The sequence below is a fragment of the Oreochromis niloticus genome, linkage group LG12 (genome assembly GCF_001858045.2).
Source record: "Oreochromis niloticus isolate F11D_XX linkage group LG12, O_niloticus_UMD_NMBU, whole genome shotgun sequence".
NCBI classification, from domain to species: domain Eukaryota; kingdom Metazoa; phylum Chordata; class Actinopteri; order Cichliformes; family Cichlidae; genus Oreochromis; species Oreochromis niloticus.
Window position 1 is genome coordinate 17,392,889 of NC_031977.2, and position 19,394 is coordinate 17,412,282.

Consider the following 19,394-nt stretch of genomic DNA (forward strand, 5'->3'; position numbering starts at 1 on the left):
TTTTGGAGGAAGAAAAAAAAAAACCTTTATTATTTATATTTTTATACACATGAAGAGCAACAAAATGATAAAACCATCTACAGCATTTCATTAATGTGCAACAAAAACAAAGACAGTCTGACTGGGTTTACTGCACATGTGGTACTCTACTGCAGTCCTATCATCACATACTATGATTGCCAGGACTCTGACAGAAAATGAGAGATGAAAATCAAACTCTCCGGCTGATGTAACAAGACAGTAAGGCCTTTCTAAACGGACAATGGAAAATGAGCCAAAATCAGCAGGAGGATAAAAACGCAAGGATTCCAAAATATTTCTGTAAAGTCATTATAGACATAATGGAATAAATAAAGGGCCAACATTACTGGTAAAGTGTAACCAAATCGGTACCATCTCAGTTGTTCACAGTTCTCCGTACACCGGCGTTCTCACCTATTCACAGGAATAGTTGCATTCTCTAAAATAAAAAAAGACCACCATTACCAGCAACTGTGCACAGATGCCTTCGTAACAACAGTCTGTACTACGGTTTTTGGACATTGTTTTTTTGTTTTGTTTTTTTTACATCAATGGAACAAACAATATTATGACCACCAAAAAAAAAAAAAAAAGAGAGATGCAGGCCTTCTGAATGTAATGATGATCATATTTCACCTGTCAATCATGGCAAGCAATCGACTGAATAAGTACCGCTTTGGCTGAGGGTACAGCTGTACTTAAATAACATCTTGTTGCCAAACTGGAGGAGTTATCTCAAGACAATAAATAGCGAACATACACAGGTGGTTAACACTGGACCAACTTTAAACTTTCTGCATTCCTATTTTTGGCTGACAAGTAACAGCTTACTGAGCAAACTATCAACATGGACTGTTCTTCTGTATACTTTGGATACTTAAATATGCACATTAGCCCTTAAAAACACAACATTCATGAGCAAATGACCTCCAGGTGTTGTCTCAAATCAAGAGATGCAGTAAAACGCTTTAACCAAGACTCCTGATCAGGTAGATGTGTACAGTTCCTCTTTACACTCTATATACAGACACACACAACAGAAAGTAAATTTTTAAAATGTTTAAAGTTAAGATGCTTAAAACAGTACATCCAAAACTGCAAGGGAAAAGGCTTTGGGGTTGAGCATATTTACACTATAATTACAACTTTACAAGCGCATGGAGCCAAAGAGTGAGTCTGTAAAGTGACTTCACTGCAGGCAAGTAATCCAAATTTAAAAAAAAAAAAAAGGAAAAAAAAAGCTTGTTGATTAAAGCTTGGCTGGGATTACGGTTGGGGGAGAAAGAAAGGAAGAAAGAAATGAATGTTTAGCTCCAGTGTGCACTGCCTGCTCTCACCTAAGACACAATGGCTATTATTTTAAACCTGCACTATTTTCTGTACATCATCTACAGTACACAGTGGGAAGTTTTTTTCAGTACATTCATTCAATACCAACACACTGGCATCTACTCATCAACGAACAAATCTTGTAGCCCAACCATGACTAGTATAGCAAACACTTGGAATCGCATGAATAATTAGTACAGGCTGACAGGCAGATATTCTTCCAACAAAAAAAAAAACCCAACAACACATGGTTAGTTTAACTCTAAGGATAATTCCCATCTATCAAGTAACATTAATTTAAATTCATCATTGCTGAGGAATCCCTGACATCTGCATCTTCACCATACACAGTAATATTGACATTGATCATACTATTGAGTTTGTTTTAAAGTGGCCGTTTTACAGCTCACGCTGAAAGGTGCCTGAGAGGTGGTTGGGCCAAAGGAGTGTGGGTGAAAGCATGATTGTCTGCTCAGGCGTGAGGTTTAGATGAGAACTGTGGAAGAGGTTTGGTCAACAGCATAAAACATGAGGAGTGTGTGTTGCATTTGACGACGCCCTGTCACAATCACACACACAATCAGAGCCACCCTGAGCTATCATGTACAACTTACAGGACCAATCTCAAAAATGAAAACAACCTGTCCAACCAGCTAGAGCACAACCACTGATTAGCGCTCTGGTCTGGATGAGGGGAGGTAAAGGACACAGTCCTAAGATAGTGCAAATACTGCCGTTGTCTCAAAGAAACAGCCCAGTTGCTTGTTACTGGGGTGGAGACTTGTTGGAGCGTCCGTGTTACAGCCATCTTCGGAGTGTAGGCAGGTTCCTGTCCATCCAGTCCCGATTGAGCTTGATGGTTTCCAAAGCTTCCTGTACGCTCCTCATCTGAGAGCCACGCTCCTTCAGACCGGAGAAGAAAGCCTGCACCTGTAAGACATCAAAACACACAAGCTCAGCTCACGAAACAAGTACACTGAGGGTCAAACAAATGCATTCTCATAAGAAATGACTTAAGGACATACTTTATTAAGTTGTGCCTGTGTGGAGGACTGGGAGGTAACAGATTTGATGATTGTCTGGATGGCAAAGGAGCCAATTGGGAACCTGCAGCCAAAAAGACAAAATTGTTGAATTTTCAGGTGAAATTATCTCAAAATGCTTTACCAGGGGAAACTCTGAGACTAACTTACTTCTCTATGAGGCGGTCCCAGTTCTCTTGTATGAAGTCCCAGGCAAACAAACAACCAGCAAAGCTCTGACACATAGTGCTGATGATCAAAGGCAACTCCTGAGTCTGAATAAGACTTCCCCTCAGACCAGACGACAGAATCCTAGAAAGAAACCAAACGTGTCAAAATGACCCTGATTGTAACCAAACAGCAATGGGATCAAACAATCTTTAGTATAAAGAAGTACATTTTGAAAGCTTTAAGTTGGGATAGAGGAGAAGTTTTAAAAAACTGAAGCCATAAACCAAAGTGTAACGCTCTTTGCCGCTCTCCCTTAAAAATGTGCCAGAAAACAGAATTGCTTCAAAATAACTGGGACGTCTGTGGTCATTACAATTCCCAGATCACAGTGAAAATGCACAAAATCTTCATATGCTGACTTCTTGTTGAAATCTAGAAACATTTTTTTATACTTTCACTCCTGTATACTAATGCTGGTCTGATCACAAAAGGCTTAACAATACATTCTATTGAAAATTCAGGGTAGATGACTTTACTGTGAAGTCATCCAGCGGGCCGAATTGGACCCTTTGGTGTTTGACACACGTTTGACACCACTGCCGTACATCTCAAAGGTTTATAACTATTATATTAACAGGTTTTAAAACAAATAACTTCAAATACACAAATCTCAACTTTTTAATAACAATATTTTCACGACTTGTTAAATATCCATGATAAATAAATGCAGATGTACAGACAGACTGGGGCAGTGTCTGCAGTCTAGCAGACGCTGCGATTCACCAATCACGTCAATCTACGATCTACGTTCCTGCTCTCACTTATGATCACAAGCTCTGAGTGGTGACCAAAAGAATGAGACAGATGCAAGCAGCAGAAATGATCTTTCTTCGAAGGCTGTCTGGGCTCTTCCTTAGAGACAGGACTCAGAGTAGAGCTGCTGCTCCTCTGTTTTGAAAGATGCCAGCAGAGGTGACTAGGATCCCTTCTGGGCCCCTTTTGGATGAGATGTTTTGTGCCTGTCCTACCAGGAAGAGGCCCTGGGACAGACCAAGGACATGCTGGAGAGATTACATCTGAGAGCAACTGAGTTTACACCAGAAGAGCTGGTGGAGTAAGGTCTGTGCTTCTCTGCTTAGGCTGCTGTTTATTCACACCCGCATGGATGGAAAGAAATGGATGGACTTATTGAAAAAGACATCAGCTACATTCTTGCATAATCTAGCATCCCCAAAATACAGTCTAATCAACTTATTGAAGATCAATTTATTTAGATGTGTGTGGCATAATTATACATTACAGTATAATGATGCCCCAAGTGCAGTATAAGTTTGAAGTAATTTAATAACAGTTTTCCAGCTGCTGAGTCAGTAAGCATCAAGACTGCTTATGCCAGTCTATAACCAAACTATAAATGCTTAGCAGGGTCAGTAACACATTTTAATGTAAACTACAGTAATATAACTACAGCACTGACATGGTGAGTAACTTTGAGACCTTGAGTATGTCAAACATTTGCTCTGGTGGAATTAAGTGTAGTCATTTTAATGGCATTGCAGGACTTTGACTTGGAAATCAACTTTTTTGCGAAGTGGTGAAATTTTCAGGAGTTGGGGGGAGGGGAAACAGAGTGTAAAACTGACTTTGTTTGAACAGCGCATAATTAACAAACAAAAACACTTACTGTACTAAACGTTGTGGGTTCTGAGTGGATGCTAGGCCCTTTAGCATTTTCCGCTTCTCTGAATCGTACGTGGCATGCACATACATGTTGAAAAGAGTGTCCCAGGTTTCATCAGACTGGCCAGCCACTGTAAATACTGTCTGCTGCAGATCACCGGGAATCCTACGACAATACATACAGAAAGAAACAGACTTTCACTTTTTTCTTGCTACTCAATTCCAACTTTCTGATTCCATTAAGGCCCCATCACCTTCCATTTCTAAAACGATGTTTGAGTAATACTGTTCACCCTGTTACCAGTTTGAAACGAAGCAGAGTAAGAAAATGAAATGTTTCTTGTGCTCTGGACGTACCTGATGGTACCATTGGAGTCCTTGTACTTTTTGAACAGGGACGTGGCCTGGTGGGTGCAGTTTTCATCATTCAGGCTACAGGCCATCTCCAGCAGAGCGGAGCGCAGCTCCTGTTTGGACACATTCTCCTCTTTGTCCCATGTCTGGTTGGCTATCAGATCACGAAATGTCCCCCTAATAAAATTCTGTCAAAAAACAAACCAAAAAACCCCCAAAACGAAACACAGTCATCAGCATGATAGAGCCAAAACTCAAATGAACTAGAAAAAAAACAGACATGCTCTGACCTTATCAAAGATACATTATGTGTTAAGTGTCAAATCAAAGTCTGATTTTTTTTTTTAGCAAATCAAAGTTTTATCATGTAATATGATGTAAAAAAAAAAAAATAAATAAAAAAATTGTAATGAGAACAGTTGTAGGTTAACAGTGAAGTTAAAGAATGCAATACTGGCTGTTTTCTTTAAGTCATGATACTGTAAATTCTTAACTCTTACCAATCAAACCTTTAAAACACTTTTACTGCTATTATTACTTTCTTATCAAAATAACCTCATCTTTAATTCATATTGACAACCTTGAACACTGTGTGCAAGCACTTAAAGTTTGTAGGTGTGCGCCAAAACACTGGATTTTAAATAAAACAACCAAAATGTGGTTAAAGTGTTTTAGAGGCTAAAAATTAATTGGACAATTTACTGACAATGGCCAGGTGAGGTGTGTTTGCTTGTTATTTCAAACGTTACTGACAAATGAAGCAGGCATAGTATAAGAATATCACAAGTCTATTCAATTTGAATTTTAAAGTTTTTTCATGGTAATTTTAAAAATGAGGACCAAGGAGATACCAAGTGAGGGAGGCCAGAATAAATAAACCTTTCAGAGAGATTCTGGTGAATCTGGTCAATTCTTAAAAAGAATAACTGCACTGAACAACTCTGCAACAACAGCAACTAAAGTGCATGATGACAGCATTATTTCCATGGTTCAGAATAACAACTTCACAAACACTAACCAAGTCAAGAACAAACTCAAGGAGGTACAAGTATCATTGTCAACGTCTACAATTTAAGAGACGACTACTTGAAATGACTGTTTAACTTGTGCACTTCTGAAAAAAAGATCTGAAACCTAAATAAACTTGTACCAGAATGATGGGAAGAGAAAAAGGTATGGGGGAATGCCACATTATCGGCCAAACATCATGGAAGCAATGTTATGGCATGGGCATGTATGGCTGCCAGTGGAGCCAGGTCACTCGTGTTTACTGTTGATGTGACTGCTGATTGAAGAAGCAGGAGGCATTGTGAAGTGTACAGGGCTAAACTCTCTGCTCAGATCCAGAGAAATGCAGCAAAACTGATCAGAAAACTCTTCACAGTGTAAATGGATGACAAACCAAAGTACATTGCAAAATCAGTCCAAGAAAAATGAGACATTCTTCAACGGCCAAGTCAGTCACCTAAGCTCAATCAAATAGAGCAACTTTTCAGTCAAAATGAAAAAGAAGCCAGAGAGACCCCCAAATAAGCAGCGGCTGAAGGTGGCTGCAGCAAAGGCTTAGCAGAACATCCTAAGGGAGAAAACACACCAACTGGGGACACCTGTGAGTCCTAGACTTCAGGCAGGACTGCAAAGGACTTTTAGCCAAGTATTGAAAACTACCCTTAGATACAGCTAATGTAAAGTTTTTTTTATTAAACCCCCTCAATTAAAGATTCAAGTCTGCACTTCAATCACATCTTGGTGGTTTGATTTAAAATCCATTGTTTGGGATTCAGAAGCAAAACTTCAAAAATTCTGTCTTTACTGAAAATCGAATTTCTTGGGTGTGAGTTCAATACCTTCATGCGGGATGCAAGATTAGACTCCTGTCTTTTTTCAAGCTGTCGGTAGATATTATTGAGCTGTAAAAGGGCCTCCATCACAGGAGAAGTCTCAGTTTCCAATGAGAAATACTTCTGCAGATTGAGGACCTGCCGGAAGGTCACACGTCCCAATCTAGGGACGAGAATGGACAAACGAGGAAAAGCGGAGCATCAAAATGAAGCAGAAGAACGGAAAAAAAAAAGACTTTCAACACTGAATACAATTAAAAGACTTTGATACCTGGAGAGAGCAAAGATGTTATGTATAAGTGAAGCACGGTCCTCGTGCGTAAGAACGCTGACATTTTTGCTCAACGCTTCAGTAAGAGCAGACCAGCCATCCTTTCCGTAGTCCACTATGTAGAAGCCTGTACTTTTGTAGTTCAACTTCAGCCACGTTACATTTTTTGACAGCTTAAATGTGTCTGAAAATACAAACAAACACATGAATACACTTAAAACTTATCATTCGAGAGCAGCTCAGCGGAGGACAATTAGAATAGGTTTCTATTTTAGTCTTTTACCTGATTTATTTTTCAGAGTGAAAACCTGTCTGCACTCAGGGGCCAAACTACAGCTGTCGTTCACATACGTCACTGGAATATTCCACAAGCTAAACAGAGTGCACAGTACAGTTAGCACAGTGGTGTCCTTATGATCCATGTGTGTGGTAACGTGTAACCCACCTTGACGTATGCGTGGTATTGTCAGATGTGAGCAAGAAGTGCTCCTGTGTGAGTGTCACCTGGTTTCCCATGAGGTTTACAGTGACCAGTGGGAAGCCTTTCTGTGATGTCCATGATGTCATCATCTGCGATACATTCATGTGGTGCGTGGGCTTATCGGTCTGAGGATAGGAAGGGGAATATCTGATCTGTGTGTGCAGCCAAATGTCACGCTTTCATTTTTTCCCCACACATGAGAAATAGTGTGGAAGTGGACTCATATTTTGCAGCTATATTCTCAAAATTTGTGGAAACAATTACAATTTCTAGTATCCAAATGGCAACAAAGTGTACACTACTCACAGAATCTATCCAAAAACATCTCTTTGATGAACAGATCAAAGATAAACTCTAAACTATGAGAGACTTTTAAGACTGTTAGCATTGTGGCAGACAATAAGATGACTAAGCAGATGGAAGCATCAATTTTTTCTGAGGTCATGAGGTTGAAACACTCTTGTCACAATTATATAGTCTTTGCGTCTGTCTTGTGCTCTGCCATCAAAAGGGAATAAGCAAGAGAACAAGCAAGGGAACTATTCTATGTAGTGTATATTAGCTACATTTGAATTATAGGTTGACTGCCATACCTCAGCAAAGAGTAAACAGAATAAAAATATCTATTAAAAAAAGAAGTTCTAAATACTCTCCATTATGAGACCATTTACCAAGTTAGAAAACAAGTTAACACAACAGATCTATATTTAACAGGGCTATTTTCAAAAGGCCTTATAAGAGCCTACTCAGGACTCATATGTAATCATCTGTATCTTGCATAGTTGCAATGCTATCCACTAACAAAATCTTTCCATATATGCAAAGACGTAAACAGTGCAAGTACAGATAAAGCACTTGTAGTTGCTGCTACAGTAGATTAGAGCCCAGCAGGCATTGTCTATTTGCTATTTTGATATCAGCAAGTGTAATGCTGATAGATGACAAGTAAAAAAGTAAAGGAGGGACAGGAGAAACACTCTTAAACCAGGTTATGAGTGTTGGTGTTACATAGTTTGTTCACCAGAGGGCAATATGCATCTTCCTTCTTGGTAACATGGTTGTTTGGAACTAGGATACATCCTGGTGACTAATTTTCTAGCCGTTTAAATGAGAGAGAAAAACTTTGTTTAGTCAACGAGCCCAAAAGTCAGAACCCTCTTAGAAAACCTGCAAAATTGCGCACACTTTAAGCGGCCATTGAACACTGGCCAAACAAATATTTCATTTGTATTTTAAGGGCTATATGAACCCATTAATCATATTCCTTATTAGACAATCATGTTTTAAATGTTGCTTAAAGGTGCGGCGCTTTACATTCTGTATAACGTTGTAAACATGCACAATATCAGAATAATTTACAGCCTTTGGCTAGCCATAGCAGAACTAGCAGCAGTAGCCTCAGTTTCTTTCTTGCTAGCTTCTACACTCCAGTTTGCTCCAGTTTATTCTGGCAAAGCCAACCTACAGCTGCTCATGCTTTACTATAAAGTACTACAGATAAGCGCCGGTTAGCATGGCAGCCATCTGTTTTACTTTCCCCTCGTTCATTTACAATTTCCTTTCACGGACACAGAGAGAGGTGTGTGCAGCCAACTGTAAAGGCTGCAGTCTGACAGTGGCTGGTGGTTGTGTAACATCTTTGACAATGTCTTACATAAAAAAAAAAAAAAAAAAAAAAACCCATAAGAATGCTACATATAACCAACTTCTATTTCTAGCAGCAATGTTTGAACTTCTAGTCAATTAGTCATGCACATCTCTTAACATAACAACCAGCTGATCCAAGCAGATTTAGGGAGAGTGTAAATGAGTAAATAAATAGGTGTTGTGTGACAGAAAGAAAAAAAAAATCAGATTTTTAAATCAACAAATATTGGTATTGGTCTTAAAAATATTGTACTGGTCAGGCTCTATGGTAGATTTTACCAAGGCTACATTTTGCCACAATCACACTTCACAAAGGGAAAAAATAACCAGTCACTGTGGTTCAGTGCAAAACACAAAAGCACACATATACATGAACATAAAATACACACCACAAATACACACCTGTGTGAGGCTGTTCCAGAGGTCATCAGTGTCTGTATTTAATCCGCTGAACTGTTTGAGATATTCAATGATACCCTTTCTGAACTGTTGATCTCCGGGGAAGGAAGCATTCAGCATTAAAAGAATGGATGCACCCTGGAAGACAAAGATTAATAAACTAACAATAAACTATCAAGAACTTAATGTGAAGTTCACTATTTCCTTAAATCAACCGCTAGAAATCAAAGTTAAGTGAATTAATGAACAGCATGTGATGTACTTATATGTCAGCGTTTACCTTTTCATAAGAGACAGAGTCAAACATCTCCTCTACTTGTTCTGTTGTATTAACATCTGTCGACACAGCGTGCGAGGAGCTTAGTGCATCTTTGTCTAAGGCTCTGAACCGCACTGAGAGGAATAAATTACCCTGCAAACAAACAGGACATACTGCATATGTAGAAGCACACAACATTATCTGATTTATGACGAGTAATTTGGCAAGCTATATGGCAGAACGCACAGTTTCCAGGTCGGGCGACACTTCCTGCAGTGACATGTACTCCATGTAAGTGGCAAAGCCTTCATTGAGCCACAGGTCATTCCACCATCTCATAGTCACCAGGTTTCCAAACCACTGTAAAACAAAAACAATTGGACATGTGAACATATTCACTGTTTTTTTTTCACAGATACAAACACAAACAAAAGTACCTGATGAGCAAGCTCGTGTGCTATGACAGAAGCCACCACTTGTTTTTCCAGGAGAGAAGACTCGTTGCCCACTAACAAAGTGGTTTCCCGAAAAGTGATCAGCCCCCAGTTCTCCATAGCTCCCGCCAGGAAGTCAGGAATAGCTACCAAGTCTGAGAAGACAGCAGAGAAAGAAAGCATATGGGGTTGTGTAAAAACGGGACACGGGGAGAACAGTTACACTAAGATAAAGCACAGAGTGTGTATAATTAAATATCCATTGGTTTACTCACCTAGTTTTTTGAGAGGGTAGTTAATGTCAAAGAAGTTATTGTAAAACTCCAGCAGTTTAGAGGTTATGGTCAGAGCATACTCAGTGTGCCCAATTTTCTCTGGTACAGAGTAGACTGACACCTAACACAAACAATAGAAGGTATTTATATGTATACACATGTAAAGCGTTTATCAACAACAGCACAGCCTCACTGAAGAATATTTGCAGAGCCTGAACTGAAACAGAAAAATATTTCTCTGCTAGACCTACCTGGGTTCCTGAAACATTTTTGGTGATAGAAGTGAAGTTAGCAACGATGAAGGCCACCAGGTAAGTGCTCATGTTAACACTGGTCTTTTCAAACTCATCCTGCACAAGGCCATTGGAGAGATTTGTGGATTTTGCCTGAAATACATAACACAAGGATGTAATGAACTGCCACTTATTTTCAGTACTGTATTCCTCCACAATAAATCAGTATTACTGATTTATTGTGGAGGAATACAGCAGTGCAGCACACCATCTGGTAGTATTGACTGTACCCCCACCGTGACCTGAGAAGCCATAGTGGTTACAAGAATTACAAAGTCTTCAGGACAGGATATTATTATAAATATGCTTTGTAAACTGTGGTTACATAGTGACAAAAGTGCAATTGTACAAAAAACAAGTACCACTTCTTCAAAAGCCAAACCTCTATTAGGATATTAAACTCTCATGCTACGGTAACCAAATGTAATTCAAACCTTGTGTCAGTTTTAGTTTTACTATGAAATCTAGTCAGATACTGCCAAAAATAACAAATGAACAAGTGAATAAAAATAATTCAACCACATATGAATGAAGCTTTATAAAACACTGTGTAGAATGTTTCAACCATTAGTATCATAATGCAAATCTCATTGATTTTACATTACCTTGGGCATGTTTGAAAGAGTCATGTAGGTTTTTTTTCTGCTGATTTTAATCAGGAATGTAGCTTTGAAAGCTGGTTCATCAAAACAAGGAAAGGCCTTCCTGGCCGACAGCGGCTCAAACTGTGTTGCTGCTAGGACCCTGGGGAAAAGAGGGGGATAAACATGACCATGCTGGAGGACAGAAATGTTTAAGCTCCATAAAACATTTTCTTTCTGTGTTTGTTATTTTTAAAGCACTCATTTGTTAGACTGTGGCGACGAGATGAGCTGACTCCATAGTCTGCACTTATGGCAGAACCAATTCAATTGTTTCTATATAGCGCCAATTCACAACAACAGTTGCCTCAATGTGAAGTATATTTTAAGTGTAAGACCCTACAATATTAGAAAAAAAAACTCCAACAAGACATCCCCGTGTGAGCACACATTTGACAACAATAGGAAGGAAAAACCCCTTTTAACAGGAAGAAACCTCCAGCACAACCGGGCTCGGGAAATGTCAACCATCTGCCACTCCAAGTGAGATTGAAGGTAAACAGAAGACAGCAGAGAGAAACAGGTCAAAAGGAAAACTATAAGAGAAAAAGCCAGAGTTTTTTAAGTACTAATGATTAAATGCACTAGTAGTGTATAAACATACAGGGAGTGAAAAGAGATGAGTGAAGATGAAATGCTCAGTGCATCATGGGAAGCCCCCAGTAGCCTACACTTAGTACAGTATGAGTCGGGGTAATTTGACCCAGGCTTGACTGTAAGCTTTATCAAAAAAGAAAGCTTTGAACCTAATCTTAAAACCTAAGAGTAGAGCGGGAGAGAGCATCTGTCTCTTCAAGTCCAAACTGGGTGCTGGTTCCAAAATACATCAGCCTGATCGATGCAGCCTCTGATTCTACTTTTAAAAACTCTAGCAACTAAAATTAAACCTTGAATCTGAGAGCAAAGTGCTCTAATGAGGTGATATGGTACTAAGAGGTCTAAAAGATAACATGGTGCCTGATTATTCAAGGTTTTGTCTATAAGGAGAAAAATGTAAAATTAAATTCTGGTGCCAATAAGAGAAATACGGTCTCTTTCTAGTCTCACTGCAGCATTTAGAGTCAAATGAAGGCTTTTCATGGACTTTTAAGGACAGCCTGATAACGATGCATTACAACAGTCCAGCCTAGAAGTAATAAATGCATAAACTAGTTTTTCAGCATCATTCCGACAGGATGATTCTAATTTTAAAGATATTACTACAGGTAACACTATGAGGCCATCTGAAGTAAATATCCTGTTAGATTTTTAGGGCTGAGTACAATAACCTCAGTTACATCTGAATTTAGAAGTAGAAAATTAGTGGTAATTTAGGCCTTTATGTGTTTATGACATCCCTGTAATTTAACTAGTTGATTTGCATGACCTGGCTTCATGGATAAATAACACTGTGCGTCATCTTCATAGCAATGAAACTGTATGCAGTGTTTTCTTATAAGGTTGCCTAAATGAAGCAAGTATAAAGTAAAAAGTATTGGTCCCAGCACAGAACTCCACGACTAACTAATTGGAAATCTATCCAACTGATATGACTTGGACCACTGCAGCACAGTTCCTCTAATACAAACAGTATGTTCTAATATCTGTAGTAAAATCTTGTGGTCAGTGGTAGCAAACAATGTACTGAGGTCTAACAGGACAAGCACAGAAATGAGTTCATTGGTTCATTGTCAAAGGCCATTAGAAGATGTTTCATAACCTTCACTAATACTGTTTCAGTGCTATGACGCACTCTTAATCTTGACTGAAACTCTTCAACTAGTCTTTCAAGATTCTTTGAAATAAAAGGAAGATTAAAAACAGTCTAGAATTAGCTAAAACAGCTGGAACAAATAAGGGCTTTTTAAGTAATGCCTTAATTACCGCCACCTTAAAAGCTTGTAGTAAGTAGCCTGCTAATAAACAGCCAATGAGCAAGGGGTACCTTTTGTTTCCATCCTTATCAATGTAGGAGCTGTTGTAGAAACCATCATATGTGTTTGAGAAGTTGGCAGAATATTCCATTGTCAAAACACAGTACTGGCCTGCTTTCAGCTCCTCTGAGAAATTAACAGCTAACTGCTGTCTGGGTTTGTATTCCAGTACAGTCACATCACTGGCCTGCCCATCACCCAACTGGAAGAGAGAAATTGTTAGTCACAGACTAGCAGACAAAAAAATAAGTAAATAATTTATTCATCAGAACACAAAAAATCCTCTTCAAACCCACCATGAAGGTTGCTTTGGTAATGCTGAGATTAGCACCATGGAATACAATGCGGTTTGTGCTGTGAAGTATAGACATGTTGATAACAGTTCTGCCCGTGAAGGTCATTTTGTCGAGGTCGGGGTTCAGGGTGAGGTCATAGCTGAGAGGTTTTATGCTTTGAGGGAGTCGGAGCTGTGCCCATGGAAACAATTCCCCATTTGTGGAGATGGGGTAGACTGGCTCAATGGGATTGGTCTTGTTTGGCTTAGGACAACCTGCCTGCAGAGGATAGAGAGTTGGAGTGAGCAATGAATGTGTGACTGAGCATGGAGAAAAATAAAATTGTTTTTGCTCTAAAGTTGATATTCTTGAAAACTAACTTAATATTTTCCTTACTTTGGTAAAGGTGCAGGCAGGTAGGAAGTAGAGTACCATGGTCATCGAGGCCACTATCACGAGGAACAACACACATACAACTATGGTACGTGATGAGGGTCTTGAACATGACCTGAAATCAAAGACAGATTAACATTATTTACACTAACTCATTTTAAATATGAAGAGGATCTCTCTGCTAACTTGATTGTCAAGTTTTGGTTAACGCGAGCTTTCATAACCAGCATTTAGACATCGAGTGTAAAAAATGATCATCTTTCAGTATGAGACAGTTTGCCGGTGAAAGTTGAAGCCTCCACATGTGAAACTTTTATTATGTGACAGGATGTGGTATCTGAATACAGCTTCTTTTTTTTTTTTTTTTACATTTACCATATGCAGTCAATAACAGTACTTTGAGGTTGACCTGCACAATTATTTTAACTATGACTGTTGCTATATTTAATGGTTACTTTTTTGGTCTGGAAGCACAACTCAAACTTTTAGCCTGTGTTGTCACTGCTGTCATTTCAATCTTGACACAATGACATAATATAGTATTAAAACAAAACTGGAATTGTAGCCACAAGGTTTCTGACAGGACTCCCAATAACAGCAGTGTCAGAGGATGTCTCTTCATAAATATATATTTGTTTTTCAACAGTACTAACAACTCGATTGGGCAAACAGGGACAACCAATGTTGTTGTACATGCTGTACTTTTATCTTCTGACTCATTGAGTCAAAATTTGTTTTCCAAAAATACTCAGATCATATAATAATACTAAACTATTTATGAAGCCCTATATGCCACAGAGAAAAAAATATTATTTTAAGTAAACTTGCTGCACATCATCCCATATGATGAACCCTACTTTACCTTGGTGGTGCCTGTCTGGTGTAAGGGGAAGAGTTGGATCTGTGAGCAGAGCTTCGGTTCATAAAAGACATGCCCAACAAACGTGCTGAAGACTCGCAGTCCTCCTCATCGTCATCCATGTCGTTTTCGCCCAGGCCTCGCACAAGTAACCGTGAACTACGGGGTTCATAAGTCACTTCATCTGGATCAAGAGCAGGAAACGTCTGGAGAGAGCATATCCAGTAGGTTCTATTATCCTCGGGTTAAATCATGCAGATTCCTATATATTGTATTGACTTTCCCTGTAAGTTAGTTAGCACGAGGTAAAATGTCATACGTAGAGGGGGTGAGACGAGACTGAGTGCAGAGGAATGAATGATAAAAACAATAATCAGGTCAAGAGAAGGGTCCAGATAACAGGTAATGAAAGAAGATGTGTTTTAATAATGATTGCAGCTGTTTCCAATGTAAATCATGAATAAAAGGATACAAAAGGATTGAGGAGCTTTAAGAGTGGATTTGGTGACTATTAGACAATGAGAAAGTGTAAAGACTTTATTTATAAGGCTGTATGATGCAGCATCACTGTGGTGACTGAAAACTAAATCCTATATGCAGTATTAACATGATGAAGAGATAGCATTGTCACCATGCTAAAATTAAATGTCAGACAGAAGCAGCTTACAAATACTTGCCCCAATTTGCTCACATTATCAACCCATACTACTGACATACCGGAAAGGCTGTGGAGTCTTTGGCTAAATCCACAACATCTGGCTCTTCTTCAAACATGCTGTTCTCAATCATGTTCCTCGGCAGGTTGGCATGCTCTGTAGCACAAAGAGGAAGAGAAATTAGACAGATGCTGCTAAAAAAAAAAAAAAAAAAAAAAAAAAAAGGGAAATGATAGAAAGGAGAGAGATGTAAGAAGAGACTATCTGGCACAAAGAGCATTGTTGTCACTGAATGCGCTTTCAACACAAAGCCACATTTCATAAAGTGTTCACAGAGTTTCTGCAATTTCCCGTTAGTACACCTTCAGTATTTCCTGCTTCTTTTATCTACACAGAACAGGTTTATCAGGCTGTTGAAACACTGAACTGCAGACATTACAAACCTGGAATAACTTCTTCTTCCCAAGGAGGAGAAGTGAAATAAAAATTAATCAAGTCCCCAAATAGGAAAAAGCTAAAGCAAAGACTACTCATCACTTGTCTATGTCACATGCAGTTTTTAAAGGCCTGCATTTCCTCAAACTAACCTACATATGCAGCATTATGACAAGAGAAGGCCTTGTTTTACAAACTTTAAGTCACTGCCTGGAAGCCAGACTCTCCCCCCAGTAATTCCTGAAACAATCAGAGGCATGTTCAACATCCTAATTCAATAATTAAAGTATTACAATGCTGAACTGTGCAACTCTGCAGTTTCAGCCTCACAGTCCATTCATGGTTTTACAGCCTAAACAGTTTTCACTTTCCATTTCATGGCTGTAAGTGGAACGCACAGAAAAACACTAAACACCTAAAGTGTTTACTCAAAAACAATTACAGCAAACAAAGATGAGCTTTAACTCCGATAAGAAAGTCAGCAGCCCAGAAATGTCAGAGGTGAAATATTTTGCTCCTTGTGTGCTCAGTACAGTGTTTCTGATATGACAGCGTGGGTCGACACAGTCTCTCTGTCTGGACCACATTGCTGCATGATGAATATCTATTAATAGGTTAGAAGCTAAGCAGTGGGCAAAGTGGAAGGTCTGCAAGGGTTTATAAGAATAGCACCGACTAAACACGTTAAACAGATATTTCATATGAGCAAAATGACATTCTCAGAAGAGAGAAGTGATTATGATGATGGTTATGATTAAGCAAGATAAATGTGAAACACCCACAGGTCTGTGCGCAAATACACTAAAGCAGTTTATCTGAAAACTGGGGGTTTCCTGTTTATGCAAAACACGTACAAACCCAACAGCAGACTCACAGAACTACAACTAAATATGTGCCTGTGTTTGGCAGGTGTGCCCCCAAGTAATAAAACACAGAAAACACACTGCAAAATGGCTCACTGTTTAAAGTTTATAGGAAGGGAGAATCTGTAAACGTTTTAACATCATTATCTGATGAAAATGTGATTGCGAAATACAAGTTTGGTCTCAGAAAATCACAAAGTCACAATCAAACCTCCTTACATACACGCAAAGATACACAAAAACAGGAAGTCAAACTACTGTGATTTTGCTGCTGCTGCTACTTTCCTCTGAGATGTTATAGTGTGTACACAGCCCTCTCTTTTGTTTGCTCTAATAAAACAATGCACGTCCTGGGACCATAACAGAGGTTATAAACAACATGAGCGGCTGGGAGCGTGACTTATCAGCTCTCCACGCCAGGAGAAAACACAGCAGCTATCAAACCAAGCACACTTAAATCGAGCAAACAGTGCTGCTTTGCTGTTACAGATAACTTGAAACGTAACATGGCGCTGTGTTAAGACAACCTCTGTTCTTGAGTTGTTAGAAATGTGTTTCACTTTCTTTATTTCAGTTAAAATATTTAAGCAGCCCACTGATTGATGCTTATGGGGAAATGAAACTCGTATGCAAATGTGTCATTTCACGGCAGGACTATCAGCAATCAACAAAATCGATTCTAGTAAAATTAAGGAAATTACGCAGCAAAGACAAAGCTGCTTTAATACAGTTTTTTAAAAGTCAATCTCAGCATGTGTCCTCGGGTGAATGTCACTCCCAGCCAAATGTCCCGACAGTTATTAGCTGGCCTGCTGCTGTTAGCTTGCTCTTTTACTGTACCTTCTGCCCGTGTCTACTTACCTGAACTGTTACTGTCAAACAAATCCATGGTAAGATATCTCAAAAGATCTTGTCCCGTCCAAAACAAAAAACTGGGAAACCTCTGCACTCTCAAAGACGCTAGACAGCCGAGATGATTTTATCGCTGGGAACAACCTACCGCAGGCTCCCTGACACCACACTAGCGGTAGCTAACTACGTAGTAGCTAGCCTGGAACTAGCCAACTTCTGACAATTGTAACCGACTGAAATACATTCAGTTAGCTAACGTTAGCCGCTTTCCATAACTTTATCGCCCATAGCTGTTTATTCAAGTTAAAAAGCGAGTAAGGCGCGGTTGTCTTTAACTAATACACCTTGAGCTAAAAACACATGAACTGCTCTTGCGCTTTAAAACGCTCGGCAAACAACAAACACACGGGCAAATGACACTTTTCCTCCTCTCCGATCAGTTGTTGATGACCTCGCGTCAAATTACAATACTCACATCTGATTGGATGTTCCCACCGGGAGGCGGGGCCACGTGCACTACGGATGCATGCACCCCAACAAAAATAGGTTTTTTGTTTATCTATACCTGAGAGGACGACGTTCGTGTATATGGTAAATACAGCGCCTTGGGTCGTTTTTATATTCTATTTTTGATGTGTATGCATGTTTGTGTAAAGTAGGGGGAATAATTATTTCATTCCCTGCTGATTTTTTGTAAGTTTGCTGACTTCCAAAGAGATGACCAGTGGCTAAATTTTCTGATAGTTTCATTTTAACGGCGAGAGACATAATATCAAACAATAATCAAGAAAAACACATAAAAGTTATATGTTGATTTTCATGTCACTGAGGGGACTATTTACTTTGCAGCGTTTTTCTTTTTGCAAGTGTTTTCTGAAGTTGCAGTTCGTTTGCCTCTCAGGGCCACCGTAAACTATTTGATCCCAAGCAAAACAAACCCTTCTTGACAAGCACAGCAGTAAGATGTTTTTTGGAGTTGGTCACCAGGTTTGCTGCCTCTCGTTTAGGGTTCTTGGTTGCTGTTTTTCAGCTCCCTCCACAGATTTTCTGTAGGACTGAGGTCTAGAGACTGTCTAGGCCACTGCATGACCATAATGTGCTTCTTCTTTAGCCACTCCGTTGTGGACTTGGTGGTATGTTTTGGTTTTGTCATCCACGACCCATCTTTAGTATTCTGGCTGAGGGAAGGTTTTCATCCAGATTTTACAGTACGTGGCGCCGTCCATCAGCCCTTCATTGTAGTTAAGTTGTCCTGTACCCTTAGTAGAAATGGCCCCAAGTCTTCTCTGAATCATTTAGATGTTCACTGGCAAACTTAAGACGGCCTGTACTGTGCCCTCTTGAGCAGGGAGACCTTGCAGGCACTGCAAGATTTCAGTCCATTACAGTGTAGTGTGTTACAGACAGTGTTCTGTGTGACTGTGGTCCCAACTGCCTTCAGATCATTAACAAGCTCCACGTTTTGGACTATGTGTATTTTTTTGTTTTTGTTCTTTTAGTATAACAACAACAAATAAAGATTGATGATAGGACAGAACTTAAATAGGAAGTTACGATGATGATTATTAGTTACTAAACAGTGGCGATGTGGTGGGAATAATAAGCTTATATTCCTTCCTACTCCTTTATTGTCTCCCTTGTTTTTGTTGTCTATCTATTTAATTTGTTTTACTTTCATTTACAGCCTAAACTCTGATAGCCATTAAGTATTTACTGTATACAGAGACCCTAACATAATTAATATAGGGGCACACAATCTACACTCAAGACATAAAGGCTATGTTTCAGTTTATGCAACAAAAACGCAGATACAGGAGGTACAACAAACTCTTTTATTGTCCATGTAGTGAACCGTGTTGGAGTCTGGCCATTTGTATAGATGTGGCCAGGGTGAAACTATTACTTACACTGTGGTGGCACTGTTGTGCATTCTTTTTCACATGTGTGAAAATGTGGGGAAAACAGTCTTCATTTAATTACTTTTTCATGACATGGCTGTAATGTTTTCTTTCCACATGAGGACATAATAA

At 39.2% G+C, this 19,394-nt stretch overlaps 1 protein-coding gene across 1 annotated transcript; it reads right to left on the bottom strand.

Moving 5' to 3' along the window:
* On the bottom strand, positions 1-17,809 carry lnpep (leucyl/cystinyl aminopeptidase). Its single transcript, XM_005473257.4, has 22 exons — positions 17,374-17,809; positions 15,276-15,370; positions 14,562-14,764; positions 13,703-13,814; positions 13,328-13,585; positions 13,043-13,233; positions 11,083-11,221; positions 10,436-10,570; positions 10,185-10,305; positions 9,913-10,064; positions 9,722-9,835; positions 9,497-9,628; positions 9,220-9,354; positions 7,135-7,295; positions 6,973-7,061; positions 6,690-6,873; positions 6,425-6,581; positions 4,581-4,765; positions 4,228-4,389; positions 2,544-2,684; positions 2,376-2,457; positions 1-2,280 (listed from the first exon to the last, which is right to left on the bottom strand). The coding sequence occupies exons 1-22, from the start codon at positions 17,399-17,401 to the stop codon at positions 2,149-2,151; spliced, it is 3,108 nt and encodes a 1,035-aa protein (XP_005473314.1). The 5' UTR covers positions 17,402-17,809; the 3' UTR covers positions 1-2,148.
* Between the last annotated feature and the right edge of the window lie 1,585 nt (positions 17,810-19,394).

Excerpts from the sequence above, each read along its gene's own strand:
- lnpep (XM_005473257.4), bottom strand. The coding sequence starts at position 17,401 with ATGGATTTGTTTGACAGTAACAGTTCAG. Across the intron at positions 13,234-13,327 it reads TTACCAAAGCAACCTTCATG|TTGGGTGATGGGCAGGCCAG; the intron begins GTGGGTTTGAAG and ends TCTCTCTTCCAG. Across the intron at positions 9,629-9,721 it reads TGTCGCCCGACCTGGAAACT|GGTAATTTATTCCTCTCAGT; the intron begins GTGCGTTCTGCC and ends GTTTGTTTGCAG.